Source organism: Biomphalaria glabrata, chromosome 7, assembly GCF_947242115.1.
Source record: "Biomphalaria glabrata chromosome 7, xgBioGlab47.1, whole genome shotgun sequence".
NCBI lineage: Eukaryota > Metazoa > Mollusca > Gastropoda > Planorbidae > Biomphalaria > Biomphalaria glabrata.
Window position 1 is genome coordinate 11,048,232 of NC_074717.1, and position 26,712 is coordinate 11,074,943.

The following is a 26,712-nucleotide window of genomic DNA, read 5'->3' on the forward strand; positions in this document are numbered from 1 at the left end:
TTTAATATATATATTTTATCTGGTTAATAAATCTAGTATTTAAATTTGTAAAGAAACACAGAAAAGGGTAAACAATGTTTTAGAAAAAGCTACCAGATAGGTTACAATATAAATAAAGTTATTTGAGATAATTTTATTTATAACAATAACATTTCAGCAGTGTTTTAAAATATGAACATACAATATGTTGGCACGTGTTAAGTTGTTTATAGTAATCAACATTATTCACCGGGCTTTATGCAACAACAAAAAAAATAAATTTTTAGAAAATTTTTTATACCTATTTATATAGTAGTCATTTGCCCCATATTCATATAAGCTTATATATATATATATATATATATATTCTAAATTTCATCTGCCATTTTAAGGAAGATTAATTCCTGATACACTACAAACTATACTAGCAAGAGACCAGGGATATTGAAAAGTTTTTACTTAGGCCCTATGTTCCATGAGGAACGCGAAGGAAAAATGATGATGATTCTATTAAAATAGTAAAAATGGTAACTTTCCCTGTTTTATCATCACAGATATATGAAAGAAGCTAATGGTTTTATTTATTTTTACCATCTTTATTCAATAGAAGGATCACTGATCACTCAAGTCAATAACAGCTCTATATAATGTAAAGTAAAATAAGTAAAAATCCCCTTTCAGACCTTGCAATCTATAGGGAAGCTTATGTAAAGGTAATCTGTTTCTCTGGCCCACGGCTAACGATGGTGGCATGTGGCCAGTACAATGGCCAACTGCTTTACTTTCCCCAAATAGTGTCAGGTACCATTTGAATTGGATGACTCAGGAGCACCCTTAACATACTGAAATAAAAATCACAGTCTTCACCGAGATTTAAATCCAGGACCCCTTGGTTCAGAAGCCAAGCGCTTTACCACTCAGTCACCTTGCCCTCCCCCTATATATAATGTTACAGAAAATACAACTTGCATGAATAACTGTATTTTTAGACGCCTTTAGAAAACCAGAAACAATTTGTGAAAGGAATTAATGTAATCTGCTATAACAGAGCATTATCTGATACATACCATACATGGTATATCGTTTTGCTTATAGCCAGATAATTTTGCAAATATATTCTGTCAATGAATCTGCAGCTTCACATCTAATTTTCTGCATACTTAAAGGTAATTTAAAGTAAAGGAAATTCCAATTCTGGATCAAATACAGCTTGCCCAAACTATTTTAGGTTTTGGTACATTATGTGTACCATTCTAATATAAATGTGTATATTATGTATGAATAGACCTGGTACAATGCAATTTAAACATAAACATTAATAGTAACTGACATTTAGCAATAAAACACGTTATTTAGGACTGACATTTATATATTGGATGCTAAGGAGGCACTATTTTAAAATGGTAGTGATAGTTCACTATGAGTTTGTACCCAAATCTGTAAAACTGGTTACAAAAACACAAACTTAAGAGAAAAAATAATAATACAATCAGCTAGTTTCAGTTAGACAAAAAAAAACAATAATGATGTAAAATCAAGGTGTAACGGTGTTCAAGCCACTGAGTCTGAAAAGGAAGCTGCTGAAGTCTCAGAGTTGTACAAAATAAGGATTAGCTTTGTCTTGTTGTTCATCCCATACAAACTGCAAGATTGAATTTGTTACATCATGCACTGAATTGTTCTAATCATTTATGTGAAAGATAACAAAGAGTTGAAGCGATGTGGGCTGAAGATTTTGAGATTAAGTGTTTCTGGAAAACTGGGATAATTATAGTTTATGCAGCTCTGATTGGGTGCCTGGGGATGTGATGACCAAGTTGTTGTGCACTTGGCCTTAAAACTGAGGGGGTCTAGAGTTCGAACATCAAATTTGTTTGTATGCCCCAGAGTCCACCCAAATCTAATGGGTACCTGATATTCATTAGGGAAGTCAAGGCGTTTGGTCATTGTGAGGCCACATGACACATTCATTAACCGCCGGTAAAAAAAACAACAGATGAACTTTACATCATCTGCCCCATAGATCACAAGGTTGGAAAGGGGTACCCAAACCTTACCTTTAAATGGGTATCTGACCTCAGCTAGTGATTGGACATTGTTTTAGCAACAATAACACCCTTAATTCATCATAGAAACAGGGTAATTAATTTCATATGCCTTTAAAATCAAGAGATGTCTAAGAGAAACAATTTGTATTTATTTAATAATTTGATTATTTGATTATTATTTGAATAATTAGATTATAATATAAAATATCCCAACCTGTTCAGTAAATCTGTCCAAACAGGCCATGCGAACTCTGTCAGGTGTAGCAGGTGAATCCAATGTGAAGTAGCCAGTATGACCAGACTCAAAGCGGGCGGCTTTGATAGCTGACTTGATGGCCATGAAGACGGAGATGGCCAGGCAAAGAGGTGGCTCTCCAATGGCCTAAGGTAAACAAATCATCTCTTAGCAATTGAAAAATATATTTATTATTATAAATCAACAAATATAAGTTATTGTATCACAAATTACCTTAGAAGAATAAACAGCTTTTGGATTGCCCGCAGTTTTTAACAGGGAGACATTGAAACTACGAGGAATTGTAGAGAGGGAAGGAACTTTGTAGTTTCCTGGTCCATTTGAGAGTAGCTTTCCTTGGCTCGTCATCTTCACTTGTTCCAGACACCACAGTCCATAGCCCTGGAATAAATACTACTTAGTTTACATACTTGGTTAATGAAGAAACTTGTAATTGGTTAATACAAAAAATATGTAATAAAAGTAATTTTGATTAGTTGGCTTAGTAATAAATGAGTAACAATGGCTATCTCCATTAGTCTATTATTATTTTGGCCTTCTTCAATAATGAAGCGACTATGGATCATCTCTAGAGATGAGATGCCTGGTTGGAAGGATTTTGCCCACACAGCATTCCCCTCCCCCTTAACACAGCTGATTTATCCAAAGGAACAGAAAATGCTTTTGCAGATTTGGATAAAGGGCATCACAGGCTCTGCTTGGGTGTAGCACTGTCTGCTGCAAACTGCCTAAGGGTAACAGGCTCCTGATTTTTCCTTAGGGTTGCTTCCCAAACCCTTTCCCATGTTTGGGTATAGCAGAGATTTGAATTCAGAGTTTTCCTTCTATAGAAGCCTAGACAGCAGTGAAAACTGGGTTTAAGTGTTTACACTTTACACTAAGCTAGTGTTACAGTATATACTGTACTGAAGCTGACACTTTAATTTTTCCCATGGGACTCATTTTACCACATTACTAAATGTTAATGCATTGATCAAACCATAGTGATCTGCCATTTAAAATACTACTCACCTGAATAAAAGCGCCTTCAATCTGACCAACATCAATAGCAGGGTTTAAACTGTGACCTACATCCATGACTATGTCTGTAGAGAGAACCTGAGATGACAGCAAACAGTTTTATTTTAACAATTATAACTTACAGTTTCTAAATTATACATTTTATAGTTAAGCCACATACGTTCTGTTACAAAACAATATAATAAGATGAAATGTCACAATTTTAACTTGCATTATCTAGAGCAAGCTTGCAAAATTCTGGGCCATGTTTATTATCCTAGCCCACCTGCCACAAAGACCTTAAAGTTTCTAAATGGAGTTTTATCATTTAACTACTGAAGAAATGGTAACTGACCCTCCTTGTTGGATAAATCAATGTTGAGCTTATTGAAAGCTAGTAATTGTATTGGCTATACCACATTCTGGTAAACCAATGACTTTACTTTTTCTGTCCTATAGCACTAGCTTTCCAAATAAAACAGACTTTTGAAAAATTGGAATCGTGTATAATAATAAAGAAGTAAAGTTTAATAAGATTGTGTTAAAACTGAATAAAAATCTGTTGCAAAACATGAACAGAATATAAAATAATAGTGATATTTATTTGATAGGTATGAAGATCAAATCTGCACAGTATTATATAAAATGAAAAGAAAAATTAAGAAACTGACAAAAAAAAAAAGAGTCAGATTTAAGATAAAGGTAATCAGGTAATCAAACAATAGATAAAAAGCATCAACATGGTGTAAACTTTATTGAACACTGATGTATATAGCTTTTAAGTTCAAACCCATAATTTTTTTGTGAACATTGTCAAGTCTAACATAATTTATGGAATTTCTCTCTTGTTTGTTGTTATTATGTATGTTTACATCATTAGACTGCTATCCGGTTCTTAGAGCTGTGCCTACTTTGGGCAGGTCAATCTATATTAATATGGGCATGCAGTGCCATGAATTCTAAATCCTTTTATTCTAGGGCTAGATTTTCAAATGTTTTGAGATCACATTGATGCTACAATAGATATACAGAAGAAAGGATAGTGCCCATTCTATAATTTTCAGAAATCCTGTTATAGAACCCACCAGTGTATTGTTATGACATGATTAGGATTTAGTTATTTGTTTCGGGAATAAGGGGAAAGTTTTACTTAGCGACAAGTGACGTGACAGATCTTTAAAAAACAAGAACGCTCTAAGTGACGCTACAAAGAAGACGCTTCATGTAGAGCAGTAGAAATAACAAAGAATAGATATACGGATTTACGGAAAGACATTGGACGGATCCCTTCTTAAGTATTAAAGTATTCATGATTGTTTGATATTAGCGTCGACTACTATTTATTGATTGTTTGACATTTCACTGGTGTTCCTGATTTGGTTGAAGGTTACCTCATGATCATTGCATTGATTACATTCAACACCGCGGAAGAGCCATAACAGTATCTAGGTTGGGATCCACTTGGATCTTTCAGTACCAGTAATTAAATATATCATTATGTATTCCATAACAATCATTGCTTGTCATTTGTATACACTGATATTAATGAAACAGTCTAGTTAATGATTTTAATGAAACAGACTAGTTAACCTCAGTCAACTAATTCCATTGTGCTGTTTGAAGGTTGGGAGAGTTGACATGACAGGGAACTTAGAAAGCTAGCAATTGAAGGGATTAACTGTTATTACATTAGCCACCAAATCAAACCAATTAGTCTCAAAGAATCACAGCCTATCCAGATTTTCCCTTCTAATCATTTAATCCCTAATATGTTAGTGAACCAATGCCTTACCATATGGTCACCAGTCAAACAGTCAATCTCCACAACAGAGCAGGCAGCACCAAAAGTAAAGTAGAAAAAGGGACAGTTGATTTTCCTGGTCCAGTCCATCCCTAAAATGTCAGGTCTGTGAGAGAATAAAGAGACATCAGATAATTCCAAAATAATTCTATCATTAAGTAATTTGCTTCAGTAATTCTAATTTTGGTGAGAGTGTTAACAGCATGTTTAAAAATAGAAACCTACTTGTAGTAACCAAATGCTGACAAACATTCTCTTTTTCCAATGGCTTCAGTTATCTAAATGAGAAATGCATAGAGACGATTACAAACAAAATTTATATTCTTATTAGCAAATTAATTTGTAGAAGATTAAGCTTTTTAAGACTTTCAATATATTTCTATAAATGTTTAACTGTAAGAATGCAGCTGTTCATATTAATTAACCGACCCAGCAGTGAACTATGACACATCAAATTCTTCAAACAATTTTACAATAATGTACTGAAAACTAATGTATGAGTTGTAAAAGTAACCAGAAATTGTTAGATCTCAATAAAGGTAACCAAAAAAAAATGTGTGATATTTTTAAAGATTGAAAAAATAATGAGAATTTTTAAATAGATGCCCTATCTATACAACCTACCACAGATTTCCATGGTTTGTTTGAAGTTCTGTAGTTCTTCAGTTTCACACAGAGCTGCTCACAGGCATCCTATTAGATAGACATATAGCTTTTTGTTAATACATTAAAACAAAACAAACAAAAACAAAAAACGCTCTTTAATACAGTAAATAACGACTGCACATTTATTCAAATCATGGAATTAATAAGGTAAGTAAAGTAAACATAGTTCAGATCAACCAACATTATAAAGTGAAAATTAAATATTAAATTTGAAAACCACTAGACCCTAAAAATATTTAGAACAAAAAACAAAAAAATTATTTTCTTTTCATTTTAAATCTCAAATGTTTATGGCAAATAGACACTATACATAGTCCTCATCTGAATTAGATTTATATATATATATAGATGTTAACAAGTATTCGTAAATAATTAAAAATCAACTTGTAAGTAAATTAAAAACACTTAATAAAAATGCCTTATGCATATATTATATTTTATAAGAGAAGTTTGCAATAGGTATATTTCCAATATCATATATTTATGAGTCTGTAGAGTTATAGTATTAAAGTATAAAAAAAAAAATCAACTGAAATGATTTAAAGTACTTTGAAAAAAAAAATGTGTATCATCAAATACTGTAGGTGTTATGATGTTTGAATGATGTTTAGCCTTCATAGTATCTCTATAACCATCATGTCACTAAAACAAAAAAAAAGGACTAGTTGATGTTATAGTGTGACACTTACAACAACTGCCATTCCTATCAAGTCAGATGTCATACTGGCTGCAGTAGGTGCCACATTTGGTACAACATCAGTTCTGGTCTCAGCTATTCTAATATAATCTACAGGGACATCTAAAACTTGGCTGGCCACCTGGGGTAAGATAAGAAAAAATTTAAACCAATTAAAACATAATTAGAAAATAAATTGAAGAGTAAAACACTTTGATTTTGCAGTAAGACCAGACAGATACTTTTAATTTATTTTTGAAGACAAATTGAAGAATAGACAGTCAAATGTAAAATTCTTAAGGAAATTATCACCTGCCTGGATCATTTTAGTGAAGAGTCCTTGACCCATTTCCACTCCTCCAATGATTAACACAACAGATCCATCCTTGAAAATATTCACTAAGGCACTACCCTAAAATTGAAAAAATTAACATGAAGCATTTTTTTTTAAATAAGTCAAAAAATATTAAAGTTATAGAAATTAAAATCTCATTAATTTAGGATTCTTGCCTTATAAACCATAAATCATAAGAAATCCCATCTCAATGATAACTTGCTACATTCTTTAAAAAAAATGTCTACATTAAAATGAACTACAATAATGGATGTACATTGATGTAGTTTACCTTGTTGTAAGCTTGAAATGGGTAACCAATCCCATATGTGAGTGGTGCCATTGCTAAACCTCGTTTCTTCCATCTGTTGCACCTGAAGATGGTAATAGTAGCCGAATTTAATATCAGATAAATATATTAGATACTACTCTTCATTCATGTCAAAACATTTTCTTCTCTTCCATTACATGTCTATGTTTCAAAGTAAAACAATGATATTACTTGTTGAACTCTTCCACTTCTTGTTTCCTGGTATTGTACTGACTCAGTTTTTGACATTCAGTCCAACAATCTTGTAGAGAACTCTGTTCTATTACTTGACCAAATGCAGTTGTGTCTCCTTGGCAAAAGAAATTCTGTGCATGTACCTGTTAGTCAACATCACATAAAAAATTTAAATGTTTAGTTTAGTTTTTCTTTTCTTTTAAAGAAGACATATTCTTAAGACAGGGGAAATGGTGTACAAGTGATAAAGTGTATGGCTTTCAAACCAAGGGATCTCTAGTTTAAATCCAGATGCATTTTGAGCTTCAGGAATGGGTACCTAACATACCTTGGGGAAGTAAAGATGGTGCTGGTGTAAGTACTTATATTCGACCTTAAGTTCACAATTTTTTAAATTGCGGCCCTCAATAGAAAAAGCTTGCCCAACCGTGGCATAAAGTCATTTTGTTTTTCAGTTTTTATAAATTTTAAGAACTATATGCGTTGTATGTTTAGTCTAAGTATAACTCACTGTTTCAGGATCCAGACCAGAGATCATAGCCACATGATCCAGGATTGTCTCCATAACAGCCACAGCCTGTGGATTCCCAAATCCTCTGAGTGGTGAAGTTGGCGCAATATTAGTCCTACACAAAATGGCTGTCACTTGGATGTTAGGGATTTTACAGCTACTTCCAAGAGACAGCAGGCTACGCTCTGCACACTAGTAGATAATGTATATACAATACAGTATACAAGATCAATATTTTAAATAATTATTTTAAACCATATTTTTCTTTAAAAAATACTCTGTTTTTTTTCATGAAACAACTGTTTTCGTGATCTTTCCATTCAGACTTTTGAACCTTTGTTTTGGTTTCAAATTTTTGATTCAATTTTTTAAAATATAGAATAGTTAATATAAAGTTAATACATGCAAGCCAACAAGTTTGTAAGGGTTCTTTTAAAATATTCCCCCATGGATATAAACATTGTGTAATGTAGTTGTGGTAACAAATGGACTGAGGAAAGAGTTCACGCAGCTAAGCATTGTCTTTTCTTAAAAGTATAGAAGCTAATACTTTAAATACATGCACACTGGCTGTTTTTTTAAACCAACTGTGTATACTCTATACTTTTAAACACATATACGATTTAATTAGTCAACTCAGATTTAATTAGTCAACTCAGATTAAATTAGTCAACTCAGATTAAATTAGTCAACTCAGATTTAATTAGTCAACTCAGATTTAATTAGTCATCTCAGATTTAATTAGTCAACTCAGATATAATTAGTCAACTCAGATTTAATTAGTCAACTCATTTAATTAGTCATCTCAGATTTAATTAGTCAACTCAGATTTAATTTGTCAACTCAGATTTAATTAGTCAACTCATTTAATTAGTCATCTCAGATTTAATTAGTCAACTCAGATTTAATTAGTCAACTCACGGCTAAGGAGGTTCCAAGAGTAGCACCACAGTTGAAATAAATTGTCAACTTCAAGGCTGTCACTTTACTTTCTTTGGTGAAACCAACCTGTTTTGTAGAAATATGAAGGAATTCAATCATTCCCATAACAATATGTCTTTTTAAATCAGTAATCTTTTATAGTTTTTTTTACATATCTATTAGTATATGTTATTTTTCTAGTTGTAAAAAAGCCAATAATGCACTAAAAGTTATAGATTTCAAGATGACTTGTTTTCTTTTTTTCATTCAATGCTAAAAAAAAAATCTGTCCTCAACTATTATCATCAGTGTCATACTGAACAAACTTGTAAGCAACTACTATTACTGTTCCCAATATCAGGTACTGATTACTGCTAGTTAGGTAAAGTGAGGACAGAAACTCCTGAATTAAAAAGCAATGGCTTCACCAACATTCAAACTTAAGATTCTCTAATCATAAGCCAAGCATTTACTACCTCATACTGAGCCCAGATGGCCCGTCTTGTTCCAATTAGTTTCATGTCATGATCTCTCTCAAGAACTAAACGAACAGGACGACCAGTTCTAAGGTAATAAAGATTGAGTAAATTTTTTACATAAAAGTTCTTAAAAGCTAAGAGACTAATTAACAAAATATGAAAATCTTAAAACATATTAATTATAATAAGATCTAAAAATGAATATTCACTTTTTTTAAAAGATGAAACAGTTTAAAATAAAACTGTTTAATCTCTAATGATAACTCAAAAAAAAAGTCTAATAAAAAGGTCTTTAATTTATCCCTTGCACCCTGTGATTACTGCTCAAACTTTCAAGTGGAAATTGAAGCAATTACCATATCACTACAGACAGCGGAAAACAAATATGAAGGAGTGCAATCACCATCAGATATTGTTGTCTTTATAGACTCCCAATCCACTCTGAAAGCACTTAACAGCAGCACCTTAAACAACCCAAGAGAGTTGACAACACTAATTGTGATAGTCCATCAGATGATCTCAAAATTAAATATCAATATCACACTACAGTGGATTCCTGGACACATTGGCATCATGGGAAATGAAAAGGCAGATAAGCTATCAAAGGCAGGTTTATCTATGGAACAACCAGATAGACCTGTTAACTACCTCACATGAAGGTCAATGTCAGTCAACAATCACAAAGAAAAGTGGCTCAACCATGGGCATCAGGAAACACAGGCAGAGCCATGTACAAAGAAATTACTATGCCTAACAAACTGGACAGTATTACCTTCCTACCCCGCAAAGAATAGTCTACAATTTTCAACTAAGAACAGGACACACACCTCTATTAAATTACCATCTGAACAAAATAAACTCCACACAACTCCCCCTTTGCAGACACTGTGCCCACCCTTATAAAACCTTAAACCATATCCTATTTGAATGCCCCTTCCTAACCCTCCTTAGGAAGACCCTACTTCCACTACAGCCCAACATAACCAACACCCTGTACGGCAGTGCTGAACAACTGAAGAAAACAGCACACTTTTTTTCCTTTGCACAGTCTGCAAAAAGAGCTCACAGCTCAGCAGCAATAAAGCTGGCTAGAAGAAGAAGAATCCCTTGCTTTAATTAATTTCTTTTGATTTATACTATGATTTTTTTTATATCTCTTATGTGATTTATCTTTATTAATGCATGCTACGTAATTAAAAGAATACATTTAGAAGAAATGAAAGTTGACAAAATTCTTGTTAAACTAAAAAGTTCTGCAAATTACTTGTGAGCAGCAACTGCTGTAGGTAGAACAACACAAGCATGGCGAGCTACTTTGCCACCAAATCCACCACCTGGAGTTGAGATTTATAAATATTGTAATTTCAAAATATAAAATGGTATTTGATTCGTATAAATTATACTTCAAGCATCAAACAAACAAAAAAACTTAATAAAAATGAACAGCTTAGCAATTTATTTTAGAAGTCTAAAATATTTAATCTAAATCTGCATATATTTTAATGCATTTTCTAAGGAAAGTTACATTAAATTAACACTAGAAACACTATTTGCTTCATAATTATTTTTTAGTACTTAATAATAAAATTATATATATATATATAAATCACCAATTAGCCATTATTTCTGCACAGTTACAAATATATTGCATGCCAATATAACACTAATTGTGTTGTATAATTATTTGAATTATTCTGAAAGATTTCTATTTCTTTAAAAAAAAAACATCTCCCTTTCTTCTTCTTCCTGTACACAACAATGCAACTGCTGCATTGGAGAATTTCCATAATGAATATGTCTTCTCAAAAAATAAAGTTCAAATCACTCACCTATTCTTTTCACCCTGACTGTAATTTGATTCTCTGGAAGACCAAGTACTCTTGAAGCTGCCACCTGGAATATAAATATTTTTTTAATTTAACAAGTTTAAAAAAAAAGGTGATTTCACACCAATTTACAATTCAGGCTAACTATTAATTATATTAGTTTTTTATTACACTGAAGAGACAACTTGACTATGATTCATTTATCAAAGTTAGGTATACAAATCAAGGACTAAATTGTCAAATTTGATATTTTAAGCAAAAAAAAAAATTTTTTTTAAATTTAGCATTAGCCATAAAAACAAAATTATGACTAATTACATTAAATTTTTACTAAGCTAATCAAATTATAATGAACACACTATATAGCTGCATTTTAGTTTAAAGATTTAAAAAATCAAATACAGTCCATTTAGCTCTTACTACTTCTTTTCATTCTTTCTAAAAAAAAATTATCTTTTCTCTTTTAAATTATAAATAATGTGGACACATCTCTTTATTCTCAAAATATTTAAAAAATTGCAATGTTAATTTTTCAATAACAAGTAAATAAGAACATGTTTGGATAGACTTTTAGAAATTTCACTGACCATTTTGAAGTTATGAACTAAAAGAAATTATGACTACGCCACAGTTTCTTTTGAACATATTTGTTCTTAGTAGATAAAGTACCTAATTGTTCAACTTTTGAACAAATACTGAAATTTATTAAATTGTTAAAACTTGCTGCATAGTTCAGTATAATAATAATAATAGTGCTGCAGACCTGACACATCACCAGAAAATTCCTCAGTGGACACTGAAAAAGGACTACAATGAATTTGTTTCTCTTTTAAGAAGCTTGACCCTGGCAGTGCCAGAGAATGAATACTCGTTCATTTTTAACATAATAATAATTATTTGTATTATCCATAGGGAAATTTGTCTTACAATTTGTGCATCACACCATACAAAACATTATAACTATAGAAAGCCAAAATATACATTATTACTCACTCATAATTTACAGGTGAAATGTTTATATCTCATAGTTTTATTGTAATTGATTTGATTGCCAGGGAAACAAAAGAGTTTTTATGTCAGTTTGTCTTTGCTATTGGTGTCTTGTATATCATTTGTGATCACAAAATCCTGACCCAAAGGGTGATTTTTTATTTCTAAGAACTTTTTAGTTTTCTTATGAATGTTTTTCTCAAACAGCTGCCCAAAAGGGGTTTGTTTTTTGGCAATCTAGAAAGACATTGAAATATAAGTTTGAAATATCTTTAATATCATACCTGAATCAGATCAATATTTTGTCCCATACAGACAATTTCAAACTCATCATGGTCACGCGGGTAGACGATGCAACCTTGAGGTTCAAGGTAAAAATGTTGCTGGGATTCCATGTGGAACTCTCCTTTCACTGAAGTTTCTGCTGAGGACAGAATTTTTTCCACTTCTCCTTGTTCAATTACAAGTCTTTTATCAAAGAATGAATTGCTTTTAATGGCATCCTAAATAAATGAAACAATTTAAATATTATCAATATATATACTTGGTTTAAACATCAAATATTATTAAAGATTATGGTACAGTACATCTACATATAAAATCAAATTATTGCAAAAAGACTATTTTAACAAAAGGGTGCATTAGCTTCAAAACATAGTGAAACACAGGAAGTGATAATATACAAATATTAACAAAATATTGTACACTGAAAATTGACCCCCTGATTTTTGTTTTCCAGAAAGGGCTCAAATAATTAAATTAAAACATTTAAATTAAAAATTTAACAGTCTTAAAGAAGAGGATTGATTATTTACCTGTATAGTAACAACTGCTGGGAGTTCCTCATAAACTACTTCCACTAGTTTGGCTGCCTTCTGAGCCAGTGTGAGACTGTCAGCCAATATAAGACCAATTATTTGTCCTTCATGTTCAACCTAAGATACAACAATAATATGTTTAGAAAACTTAGTGCACCCATATAATTTTGTTATGGTATATATACACACACATATATAATATATTATACACATACCATTTGTTCTGCAAAAACAAAGTCTTTTGGTGAATCCCATGTGTTATCATTGGGAACATCTTTGTAGGTTACAAAGTCCACTACACCTGGTAAGTCCAGGGCTTTAGATGGGTCTATTCTGGTTATTTTTGCATGAGCCTTGGAGCTTTTAACAACTCCACAGAAAAGTTCACCTTAAAAGAGAAAAATTGTGGTTATGAAGTCTTTCTATTGCTAGTTAAAGTCTTTGTAAAATAAACATATAGTAAAACTAAGCAAAGTAAATATTAAAAGTAAGCTAATAAAATGAGGTCAGAAAGCATTGATAGTCAAGTAAAAAAAAAAAAAAAAAAGATAAGTTTTTTGCTCCTTTTTCTTCTGAGCTACAAGAGACTAACTGTTTTAGTCAGTATCCTCATTAACAAAAAAAAACTATTTTTTCAAAAGTTGAGTCTGCAAAAGTGCAATTAATTTAAAAAGGATAAAAGTTTGTATTCAAGACTTTTAAGCCCATTTAGCAAATAAAGTTCTGTTACTAATAATAAGCAAGATATTTTCCAACAGAACCAACCTCTTTATTCTCCTCCAAAAGATAACAGGTAGGATGGAAAAAGATTAAATCATTGCAATGGGACAAAAAAAAAAGGTTAGATTTGAAGCCCTGAGTAATACTGACCTTCCATTTTAGGTACATCATCAACATATACAGCTTCGCCAGTTGCCTGTTTGAAAGCAGACATGTGAACTATTGGCTGGCCAACTGCACCATTCTCACTTTGTCCTGGACTAGTAATGTCATAGATCTGACTTGCCTGGTAAACAATTTCATTTTCTGGCACAACATTCTAAAAGAAAAAAAAAATTCCTAGTATTTCTATTGATAATAAATATTTTAGCATTTAAAGACTGAAGGATGCTACTGTCACTACAAAGACCTACTAAAAAACAATAGACAAAATTTATAGAACAAATTTTTAGTCAAGAAAAATGAGTTGTATAAATAATGAACGGTAAAAACAGTAAATATATTGATCTAATGGCATTTGCTATTTTAAGGTACCTATTGTTGAACCAGTTTGCTAATAGATTTTAGAATTTGACAAAGATTTTTTTTATTCTTATGAAAACAAATATTGTCTATGCTACAGTAATCTAATTTTTTTAGATGTTAAAAATATAAAGACTGGTATCAGACCTGTTTGAGCTTGTCTCTAACTGTAGTGAAAAACTTGAAGAAGAAGCTGAGAGTCAAAGTCCTTCTGTAGGCAATTAAACCTCCAACTGAGCCAGGAGCTAATGGCAAGTCAGCAGGAAGCAGATCTTGAGAACATGCCAGTTCTAGAAGTGACTTATCCCATTTTCTGCACACAAAAAAATCATTAAAAGTTAAAGCTGTTAAATCAATTGACTAATAAAATTTGTAGGTAAAGATCATTGATACAAAAATGAAATATTTTATCTGGTAGGCTCAGACTGTTTTTTTTTACTATTGGACCCTAGCAATTTTTTTTAAAAATAATAATATTAAGTAAGAGTCAAATACCGAATAGTAATTTTGAATGTTCCAGTGAGTATAACATGTCCCACTTAGTTTAGCCATTTGTATATGGCTCTTTCTGTCTCTAAAGACAATGGATGCGCCCAGATGAGTCACAGGTTTTGGTTTTGTCTTACGATGGGGCAGAATCTGGAGTGACTGATCAAGCCAATTCTGGAGCAGCAGATTTTGCAACAGTTTGTGCATGTATATGCATCTTTTTAGGGCTAGCTGATAGGGCAGCTTTCTTTTTCTTTCTATTGACTAAGGCAGCTTTGTTTCTTTAGCTCTCTGCAAGAGCCATTTACAGTGTAAATAATAAATAAAAAACATTTTATTTTCTGATTTGAAAGTGAAAAGGAAAAAAAATTAAGTGTAAACAAAAATACATAAGGCTTATAAAAAAGAGGACTAACACACCTCCCTATCAATGCTGCCATAGTTTTCTTTGCCAACACAAGTTTGTCCGCCATTCCTCCAAACACAAGTCTTATATCAGCAACTTGAGTTTCTTCTGTCAGCTGTACCCACATACCAGCATTCACAATGGACGAGTCCTCTTCTTTACGATAAGCTTGTTTATAGCCAACAATATACTCAGTCTGTGGCAATCAATAAAAACAAATATATCCGTACAATTTAAAGAAAAGCAAATTAAAAATAATAAATAAATGCTGATAAAAAGGGGAGTAGTTGTGGATGGTTTAAAGGTAATATGTTTGTCTGTCACCGCGCCCCCTTTTAAAAAAAAAATTTATGTTTGTCTGTCAAGCTGAAGAGAGAAACTTTTAAAGTGAAAATTCTACAGATCGAATGTTCTATGATATAATTTTGTTATCGGTACAATTCTGCATTGTTGACATGAGTTGACAGGGATAGGGCTACAAGATATCAGAATTCAAATTAGATCTAGAAACAATATTTATCATAGCAAGCTAAATGTTAATATGAGTTGATACCTATAATATGGTGGAATTAAAAGCATTGTTTCCAAGGTTTCATACCTACAAAATGGAAGAATGCTGTATGAAGTCATAGAACCCATGACATTATTGACTTTATAAAGGTTTAGGAAAAAAATTTTTTAAAACAGCTGTATAACATAGTGGTTAGCAAGTAAACAAAAGTTATTTCATTTAACAAGCAATAATATGGTAGAATAGTTATGATTGATATGTGCAATCTATTCTCCTACCTGTTTAGTAAAAGGTAGAGTAATATAAATAATAACATCTGTGTTTTTTAAACAAGTTTTTCTGTAGCCTGTGAAAAAATTCTCATCCATGTCTATATTTCTATTGGTTCCATCTGCAAATATTAATAAGTCAAAAGGAAAATTTTAATTTTAGTTGAAAGTAGATAATAATACCCAATCCTTGCTTTGTTTATCTTTATCACAGATAAACTGGTGTTCCCACGTAATCAAATTAACTTTGGAAACAAGTTTTTCACATAGTATGTAGCATAAATCATGGGCATAGCCAGGATTTTTTTTCGGGAGGGGTTTTGGGGGGGATGCCCCCCCTCCCTCCCCCCCCCCCCCCCCCCACGGAAAAAAAATATATCTGTGTGTGTGTACATAATTAATCTTTATTACATTCTGACCCTTTCGGAAGACGTTTATTGTTTATTGTAGACTCCCCGCCCTTGCTAGCAAGGGGGCCTGGGGGAGCTCGCAGCGCTCACCCAGTGCGGGGCGAAGCCCCGCCGCCGAGCACTATTTCTGGTATTGAAAGCCAACAAAATGCATATTCTGAGGTATCTACAGTGCATTATCCTGCTATTAAAAAGTTTTATTTCAAAAAGCTAATGTGCTATTCTTACTGACTTAGACCCTCTCGCGCCGTTCGGCGCATTTTCCGGAAAGCTGTTTCCGCAACTCTTATTTTGCGTAATTCATTTTGTCGGAGAACATGTCCCGCAAAACCTCATGCGACGCTCTGTCACAACCTTACTAAGGACTCAACTCCCAGTTCGGCGTATTATTTCTTTGATTTAGACCCGATCTCTATGACTGACTCCTAAAATCTGTCTTAGCCATCTTTGTTGAGCCACATTTAATGTTTTTCAATTTCGGCAGAAGACTATTCACACTTTTTTAATGGAGCCCAAGCCACTGGTAGAAATGTGTAACATTTCTTGACTACGCTTTTGGAATTACATTCCTGTATTTGCTTTAGATTTTATATCGAAAAGGAAAGTTTTTTCGTCAAATCATCTGTTGAGGGGTTAAACTAAAAAATCTCTGGAGTTTTTTTTTTTTTTTTAATTCAAAACCCCATTTAGCTACGATCATAGAATTTGGTGACTGAAGCTTGCTTTAAAATAATATTGAAGAGAGAGGTTTTCAACTCTAAACGCTCTGTAGGGGAATTTTAAACTCAAAACCATCTGGAGGGGTTTTAAACTTTAAAGAAAAAGCCATCTGGAGGAGGGGATTTAAACTCAAAACCCTTTTGACTACGCTCATAGATTTTATAGTGTGTAATTTGCTTTTTTTTATATTGAAGAGGTACTTTTTAGCTTCAAACCCCACCTGTAGGGGGGGGGGGGGGGTTAAACTCAAAACCCCTTTGGCTACGCTCATAAAATTTTGAATGAGTGATTTGCTTTTTTATATTGAAGAGGGGTTTATCGTAAATTTTGGAGAGGGTTTTAAAATCAAAATCTTCCTTAATTGTGCTGTTGGAATTTGGGGATTGTTGTTTGCATTTTTTTTTGTTTTGTTTTATAGAAGAGGGGGATTTAACTGCAAAAACCTCTGGTAGGGGGTTTAAAACTCAAAGCCCCTGGTAGGGGGTTTTAAACTCAAAACTCCCCTGGTAGAGGGATTTGTATCTCAAAACCCCCTGATAGGGTTTTTTAAAATCTCAAAACCCCCTGGTAGGGGGGTTTAAACTCAAAACCCCCTGGTACAGGGTTTTTTAACTCAAAACCCCCTCGGCTGTGCTGTGGTAAGTGATGATTTAGTATTAAAATCTCACCTAATATAAACAAAATGAAAGCAAAAATCAGTCACTTAATTCCGTTCCACCAACCCCAAGAACCCCCCCCTGGCTACGCCCATGGCATAAATAGTTCACAAATATAAATTGATTTATTGTAACTAAATTAATTTTTCCATGCAGTCAAATTAACATTGGAAAGGTAGCATTCATTTGATTTTGGCATAAGGTCCATGATAATTATTTATCATATAACAAAAAAAGAGGCAGCTAATCTCTCTACAATTGTTTCTGACATCAAAAAGTTTAAAAGGGCGTCTTAGACAATCACAAAGAGAAACAAACAACCAATAGTTTCCTTAAGTAGTGTCAGATACACAACAGATCTGGATTTACACCGGGGTAGGCCTATTATTCTAAATATATAAACAAGATTTGAGCTTAACAGCCTCTATTCAAAAGTTAAATATTTTCTACTTTCTGACACAAAACCACAGAATGTTATTTAAAAATAGTAAAACGTTATGTACTAACCTATGTCATGAACAGTCACAACAGCTCTACTAGCCAACAACAAAGGAGATAGATCAGATATTGAACTTGCTGACATTATATTACCAGCCAAACTCTAAAAATAGAATGCAAGATTTTAAAGAATAGTGCTATGATGAATTAAACAAAAGAAAAGTTTCCACTGTTAAAATAAAACAGCCACATATGAATAGGATGTTGAGACTTAAACATATATTGACATTACAGTACATAAAAAAATTATTGATTAGTTTTCAATGTGTTAACTTACAGCAACAGATCTTATTTGATGACTGCCAAATCTTTTCAACATCTCAACAAAGGCAGTGAACACTCTAGTCTTGAAGTCTGAAAAAAAATCCTTATCTGTGTAATTAATTTGTAAGGCAAATGAATTAAGCAGTTACGATGGCCTTTTTTTTTCCAAAATGAACACACAAAAAAACAACAGAAGACATATTAAAAGCATTAATTGAAACTATTGTTCAAAGATAAAAAACTCATAAGGATAAAAACCACCAGAAAAAGATTATTCCATGACAAGGCTAGATTTATAACTAATGACAATAAAATATGACTAAATAAATTCACATTTTCTATTAACTTTTACAAAGCTATTTTAAGGTTGCAAACCTAACAGTTAACAATCTAATGCTTCAAACAGAATAATATCTCAGTCAAACCAGATTTCTTTCCTTTACATTATTGACTTCATATATACTATTATTGTACTAGTTAGAAAACCCATTAATTAGCATGCAATTGTTAGTTAACATTAAAAACAAGGTCAATGTTTATATAGTGCTTAAAAGTATGAAGATTAATACATCATTTATGAATATTTCTTTTACATTTGACTACAAAACTTACCTGGCAGCTTGGATATAGTTGTCTTTAAATAGGAACAAACTCTTCTTAAACTCACTGATGCCCCAATTTGTATTCCATGCTCTGTCTCGTTAATCTAAATTAGTTAAATTAAATAATACTCTGGATATAGAGACCACTCAATTAATATTAATAATGTTGCCAAAAATATTTTTTTTCTTTCATGCTGATGACCCCTTAGAGAATTAATTTTTTTTTACAATATTAACTTGCTAGTCTTATTATTGCCTGAACTTTGTAAGAACACAGAACAAAAAAAATAAAAAAAGGCAACATAGCATTTATAGATTGAGAGATGTCACTCTGGGACCTAAAGATGATTACGGTTAGAGAGGCATGGAAAAATTTTTTAACAGTATACTTTTATTCACCCCAACAGTTAGCAACAACAAAACAAGGAATCAATTTCTACAAAATGTTAAGTATCATGGTGACAACAAAGTTAAAAGAATTAGTGACTTCCTTTAGAGGTGGAATGTTACGTTCAAGTGTGAAGTAAAAAAAAAAGTACAGCCCTGGATGTAAACAAGCAAAACAAAGAAAGAGTGAATGTGCCTCACTCTTAGGAAGACAAGACTAAGAGAGAAATGAAGGAAATCAGTCACAAATGCTTACAGCACCTTAAAGGGAAACTCTTTGTTTTTCAAATTTGAGTTATTGACATACTTAAATTCTGTGTAAAAAGTTGTGATAGTAAACATTTTACTATTTTTTATTTAAATGCTTAGAAACATTTATATTTAATAAATTTGACAGTAAATTATTGACATCTCAAAAAAACTAATGGGTGTTCTTTGAGATTTTGTTGATACGTTAGCCATATATCACTTCCCTCAACAATACTGAAAGCTAAATCTAACCAATTGACCACTTCATTCTTGCAGTTGCTGTTAGGCTTAGTAATGGCCTAGCTTTGGTACAGTTAAATATATATATTTATATATAAATTTATATATATATAAAAGCATTAGGATAACCAACTTGAGAAAAAAAAGTTACATTTTCATCTCTACAACCCTCCCTGTTCCAAAAAGTAAATAGATTGTGTGTCCTACTGATTCTAACAAACTGGTCAGTGTAAGGCTAGCCTAGGCTAGACAAGACAACCAAGCAAGCGATAGTGTTTTGTTGTGTATTGAGTGGTCAGGCAAGAAATAGACACTGCCATGGTTATTCAAGCAAGTAGATCTACTCTTAACACATATTTTTTTCTTTGCTTACAAGATCTATATTAACTGCATAGACCTAGATCTATTTCTTTTACGAGATTGTAAACTTCACTGTATGGTTTTCCATAATACAGTAAGTTAATAGATTAAATTAATAGGTTTGTATGACGTCACATAGAAACCCGGTGCACAGAAAAATCATGTCAGAATAAAATCCATTACTAAGTTATTATTGAAAATAAAATAAAAAGAATAATGTATTCATTTTCTGTTAATCAAAACACATAGGCCTATTATATCAAAAAATTTTCAAAACCATCAGAGTTTCCATTTAACAGACAACCAATACAACATAAGTTAGTGAAAGATAGAAAGTGATATAAGTCAGATGCTCACGTTTTTAAAATGAAATACAACCAAAAATAGTGTAACTTAGAACATCTCTTGGGACCAACCTGATTAAGTTCTGGGATACGTGAAGTGGAGACACGCACAGGATACTTAACATTACCAAACTTTGTGTCCATGACTGTTAGACAATGTATCACATTGAGAAAGTTAGAGAGACTTTCTAAATTAAGTTTATATTTAATATAGAAAATTAATAAATAATTTATATTTATAATAAACAAAAATTACTACATTAGGATTCCAAAGTCTAGGAAATAAATGATTTTTTAAAAAGCTTAAAAAGCTATATGTAGAATATATCAAACCATACTTAATACTTACTAAGTTTTGTATTTCCACTAATGAGAATACAAGTTGGGTGAGTCTTCTGTATCTCATACAGTTGGGTTAAGCATGTTGGAGACATCCAGGTGACTTCTTCTGACACATACTTTAAAACTTCTTGGTCTAACTTTGTAGAGTTTATCTGCCAGAGATTCATAATTCAAAGCAATTGTAAGTTTCATTTGGTTTGTGTTTTTTTTAATTAGATATGATATAATTACATTAAAAGGTAGGTTAAACCTGCATTACAATGAATCAAATACATATTATAGATGCTAGGTTGGAACTATTTTACAAGTTTCAGATGTCTCTTCAGTATTGAAGACTATTATATCCTAGCCCAAACCTTCTGCTGAATGGAGTGGGATGGTGGCGGGCAGAGTTCGAACCTATGAACATGAAGACAACAGTCTAGAGCACATGCCACTTGACCAGTCAGCCACCCAGGAATTACCAACTAGGTTTTGGGGTGCTGCTAATTATTAAGTAAGGCTGTTATAAATGTTTACCAACCTTAAGTTCAGGAGGAAATATTGGCTCTTGTGTTGGGTCATAAATCTCAAATTTCATCTCATTCTGTTGAAAAAGAAAGGTAGTATTAAGAGATTGTGTATTTGTAATCTTAATATGACTATTTAGTTGTGATTAGTGAAGATAGTAATTGTCTAATGAAATTTGTCAAGTCACAGTAGATTTACCTAAGTTTTAATAAGCAAATGTTAATTAAAAAAAAAAGAAAGAAAGAAAACGATTAACAATTATGAAATAAACTAATTATAATAAACAAATAATAATGCTCACACTGCCATTGCAGACTGAATTATCATTTTGCTTTCCATTTTTGCAACAGTTTTTACCCATAATGCAATTGTTTTGAGCTCTTTCCTGTGGATGAAACCATGATAGTAGGGAAAAAAAAAGATGGTCCACTGCTTCAAAATAATATTAAAACACATTCAAAATACAATATTTAAACAATATTTAAACCAAGAAAGGGTACAAGTTTTTGTTGAAAAAAGAATAAAAGAAAAAGTATCAAACAGGCAATTTATTTCTCATTTTAATTAGACATGAACATATAATAAGTTACTAGACTTAATGAATCTGTCTCTAGCATCTGTTTCTCCAAAATAATGAAAGGGCCAATAGTATGTTTAAGCATGTCATAATAGAAAAGAAACGGTTGTTGATGTCCCATTTCTTTAATCCAATTATCTGTATACACTTACAATGTTATAAAACCATTACCTGTGAAAATTCACTAAATGCTTGCAAAATGGGACGATATCCAGTACATCTGCACAAGTTTCCTGAAATATTAAGGAATACAAATTGAATTAAAGCTCTGTTACACTAATTTTCAAATAGTTAATAAAACTAGGTTGAGAGTGTAGACAACTAAAGATAGCATAATATTCAAAATTTAAAAATTTAGCCTAAATCAAATTTTATAATCTATAAACATCACAAGTTAATTCATGAGTACAGTTTTAAATTCAAATTGTATAATCTATAAACATCACAAGTTAACTACATGTGTACAGTTTTAAATTCAAATTGTATAATCTATAAACATCACTTGTTAACTACATGTGTACAGTTTTAAATTCAAATTGTATAATCTATAAACATCACTTGTTAACTACATGTGTACAGTTTTAAATCCAAATTTCCAACTAAAAACTAGTCATCATCTATACATTAGTATAATCATACTTAATTGCATCTATAGTTTAAAGTTTTGAAAACTAAAAATACCATCAAAATTTTCCTGAATGTCTCGTTGTGTAGGCTTTGGATTGTTTCTAAGTAATGTATACATTGCCATAACAAAACCAGGAGTACAGAAGCCACACTGGGTCCCATGATTTTCCACCAACTGTTTCTAAATAAGAAAAGAAAAAAATAACATTAAAACTGTTAAAATAAATCTTTATTTAAAAGATGTCAGAAGTGAGAAGTAAATAGTATAAATATATATATATATATCTATGTTAAAAAATGTCAGTTTACCAATAGAAGGTAAAAAAAAAAAATCAAATTAGTATTAGAGCTTTAAATTGAAGCTCCACACTAAAAACTATTTAAAAGTCAATTTAAATCAATAAAAAGCTCAGTGTGTGCATGTACTTTACTGTTCACGTTATTATTCCACATGACTCCTTAAAAGTGTTCTTAAATTTAAAGAGAACCAATCTCACTTAGTAAAAATTAGTATTTATATTTATATATATACTGATGGGAAAGCTTCAACAACATAGATCAGTGGTTCTCAACCTTTTAAGCTCGGCGACCCCTTTTTACTATTCCCCCACTCTGCGCGACCCCCCCCCCCCCACACACACACATATAGCAATAGAAGAATAGACAAAATACAATCCATATTTTTGATGGTCTAAGGCGACCCCTGACAAATCATCAATCGACCCCTCAAGGTCGCGACCCACAGGTCTCATGAGAACCCCTGACATAGATTGAACAAAAAGAGATTTTTTAAAAAGCACTATATTACAATAAACATTTTAAGTCATTTTGATGAAAGAATTAATATAAAAAAAATTATTGTTTAACATGTAAAATGAAAAAAAAAAATATCTGAAAATACATCTATTTTTGTATTTGATGTTACTTACTTGCACTGGGTGGACTTTCCTTTTAATATCACCAACACCTTCTACTGTGGTCACTGCACGTCCATGCAGACTACAGACAGTTGTTATACAGGCATTAGCTGGCCAGTGTATACACATTTTAAGGAAGCATAATGACAAAAATGTAAATTAATATTATAAATGTGTTATTTCATGATACTCCTGGATATATTTGTAATTGATAGATAAAATTTGATGTGGTAGTCAAGCTAAAACACTTTGCTACAGAGTCAAAGGTCCAGGGTTCAAGTACTAGAAATGAAAAGATCTCAGACAAAACTTGAAATACTTTTTAATGTTTGATAATCTTACCTAAATATAAAAGATGAATAAATACTAATAATTCTTAAATATCTCATGTTAATTTGTGTTGCTTGAAGACAGCATATCCCTAGTTTATCTAGATTTCTATGCAACATCACAACATCCGTAGACTAGAGATACAAAAGATTTATGAAATGGACAGGCATTGGAAAACTTCTTTTATTATTTTATGAGCAAAGGTCGCAAACCTTTGATAATCCCTATAGAGATAGCACTAGTTTGTTGACTTCTATTTGAAAAATCTTCCACATATACATAAATTAAAAATGTAATGTTAAGGCCACAAGAATTTCCAAGTCCTATTATAGTAACCAAAGTCATGCAAAACTAATAAATTTTCAGTCATGATCATCAGTCAGAAAGAAAAGTACATTTAAAATGAAAGACTACATAATGAAACTTAAGCAACTGATATTAATATTTAAACAAATGTTGGCAGATCTTTAAGGATACTCAATAGTTTCAGTGACAGTATTATATTTTGAAATCATCACAGTGCAAGCGCCACAGCCTCCTTGACCACATCCATGTTTACTTCCAGTCAAACGTTCTTAATCAAGTTAAGGTCATTAGCAAATAAATCTTTGTAACAAAAAACATTACATTTCCAAGGTCTGACATGTATAGCATAAAATGTAGGTGAGTCACAGAAGAAACTTAATGTTACATCAAATAGTCATTTGTCTAAGGCCTTACAATTTTGACATAGCTACTGTATTTTTGTGCTTATGAGTAAATAAATTTTGTAAAAACCTGACCTTTGAATACCCCGAACAGCTGCCATTCATTTGTAAAAACTTGTATAACCTGAAGGTAATATAGGTGTAAATATAGTAGTCTTTACCCACCTGCTGTTCATGCATTTTGATGATGAAATCAAATAGTGGAACATTATTTAAAAAATCAAATTAAAAGGCAATAAAGAAGAAAAATAAAAATGAAAAACAAAATTTCATGATTATTAATCCTTATAAATCTCATGTTCACATTTCATAAATTTTTGTTATAAAAAGTAAAGGTTTATATTTTTCACACACAAAAGTTGTGGATACTGTGTTTTCTAAGAAATTCAAGAAGAGTCAGCTCAGGATCTGGATTCTTCAGCTCTGTCTGAAATACAAATAAGAATAATAAATCTAAACGAGTTATTTTACTTTTCTAATGATAACAAAAAATACAGTTTCATAGATTAATTGAAGTCTATTTAAAGCTAAATATGTTAGAGAATTTGATCAACCCTAAATTCCAAGCCACTGTTATTTATTTGTATGCAATTATGGTTATAATTTTAAATTCTGAATTAATAAGTGTTTGATAATATCCATACACATTGTCTAGATATGTGTACCATTTCAATCCCCCACCAGTTTTGTTTTAGCAATGAACTGTTTTGAAACTAAACAATTCTATTTAGATCCAGTTTTTTTTGTTATACTTTTCATGAATACTTGTAAACCAGAAAGCTTATATTAGCTGTCACTAGCCTAGGGTAATACAAGAGCTTGTTTAAGTTCCTTAGTTTTAAAACAACAAGACTAGTAAACTATTCCACTTTAATGTCTACATTTAGAGTTACATTTTTTTTAAAGTCTTTAATACGTTAATAAAGATAAACAAATAAGTATAGTTTAGAAGATGTGACTGACCTTTACACCATTGACAAAAAATATCAGAATATCAGAGATTGTATTCATTGTCACTTTGAACTCTTTTTATCTTGTCTGCAAATCTGAATGGGTATATATATATATAATTATATATAAAATATTTTAACTTTCATCAAAAAATGTTAATTTAATACTACTATATAATGGTAAGGACATTAATTTTGAAGATTATGGATGAGTGCAGGGCCAGTGCAGTGTTTCACAAGACTGCACAAACTCTTGCAAGTTGCATATTTTTCCACATCTAAACACTTATATAATACTCCATTTATTGGAAAAGTTCCGTAAGCTTAAAAAAAAAGTATTAAAAAAATGTCTGGATAAAAAGGTAAAGATATTTAATTTATTGTTGGCCTTCTTCAATGGTAGAATGACTGATTCATCTTATAGTCATAGTTAAATGAGATTAAAGCCTGGGTATTACGTATTAGCTATGGTGGGAATGTCACCCCACATATCACTAGTAATATCAGCATTTCTCTCCTTTCCATGCAACCATGTTTAAAAAGGAAACAGTATTTAAAAAAAAATTACTATACTATAGATCAAGACTTATAGATCTAGTTAGATCTTCAACTTGTTGCTATCTAACAACAACAGAATCCAGACTGCTGGTGAGGAGGATTTTTTTAAGGCCAAAGTTCTTTTCTAAGTCAAAGTGCAAGCTCTTGCTTCTTCTGTCTTCTTGCATGCTCTATTTAAACTTTTATTTTAGTCTTGTCTTAGTCTTGAATCTAATTTTAAATCTACTAGATCTAGACTCTATTTACTATTAATTATCTAGATTATTCTTTCTAGATCTAGAACTAGATCTAGTAAGAAATCTTGAAATAGAGTATTACTAGATCTAGTATATATTATATAGATCTAGTTACCTAGTATAGAGTTATAGAGTATAGTCAGTATAGAGAAAGATAGATTGATAAATCTAGATTCGGTCTTCGCCTTCAGCCTTCAGTCGCATAGATCTATTTTCTATGTCATAGTGACAGCCATACTCATAGATCTAGATCTAAATCTAGTATTACTATTAGATTTAGATCTAGTATTATTATCAGTATCACTGAGACTGAGTCGACTGAGAGTCTGAGACTAGATCTAATATCAGTGTGTCTTCTTGTCAACATTTAAAAATTCACCTATGAACCGGAAGTTTATATAATTTTCGAATGACCCAAAAATCTACTTACGGCAGGTGATAGACCTAGCAACGGCTAGAGTGAACGCATACGCACAACTAGCCTACTAGATTCTAGTGAAGT

The 26,712-nt window shown here is 31.6% G+C and overlaps 1 protein-coding gene across 1 annotated transcript; it reads right to left on the reverse strand.

Moving 5' to 3' along the window:
* LOC106056891 (xanthine dehydrogenase/oxidase-like) lies at positions 1 to 26,583 on the reverse strand. Its single transcript, XM_056035096.1, has 37 exons — positions 26,326 to 26,583; positions 25,430 to 25,512; positions 24,836 to 24,893; positions 24,237 to 24,333; positions 23,442 to 23,550; positions 22,567 to 22,693; positions 22,057 to 22,118; positions 21,610 to 21,693; positions 21,322 to 21,384; positions 20,806 to 20,950; positions 20,529 to 20,602; positions 18,887 to 18,980; positions 18,288 to 18,364; positions 18,020 to 18,113; positions 15,736 to 15,848; positions 14,961 to 15,142; positions 14,199 to 14,364; positions 13,680 to 13,848; positions 13,025 to 13,197; positions 12,807 to 12,926; positions 12,276 to 12,494; positions 11,005 to 11,068; positions 10,440 to 10,509; positions 9,173 to 9,260; positions 8,697 to 8,783; positions 7,776 to 7,967; positions 7,262 to 7,407; positions 7,052 to 7,133; positions 6,742 to 6,837; positions 6,439 to 6,567; positions 5,708 to 5,776; positions 5,309 to 5,361; positions 5,075 to 5,189; positions 3,295 to 3,381; positions 2,497 to 2,664; positions 2,242 to 2,409; positions 1 to 1,621 (listed from the first exon to the last, which is right to left on the reverse strand). Exons 2-37 carry the CDS (start codon positions 25,475 to 25,477, stop codon positions 1,568 to 1,570), a joined length of 3,942 nt encoding a protein of 1,313 aa, XP_055891071.1. The 5' UTR covers positions 25,478 to 25,512; positions 26,326 to 26,583; the 3' UTR covers positions 1 to 1,567.
* Between the last annotated feature and the right edge of the window lie 129 nt (positions 26,584 to 26,712).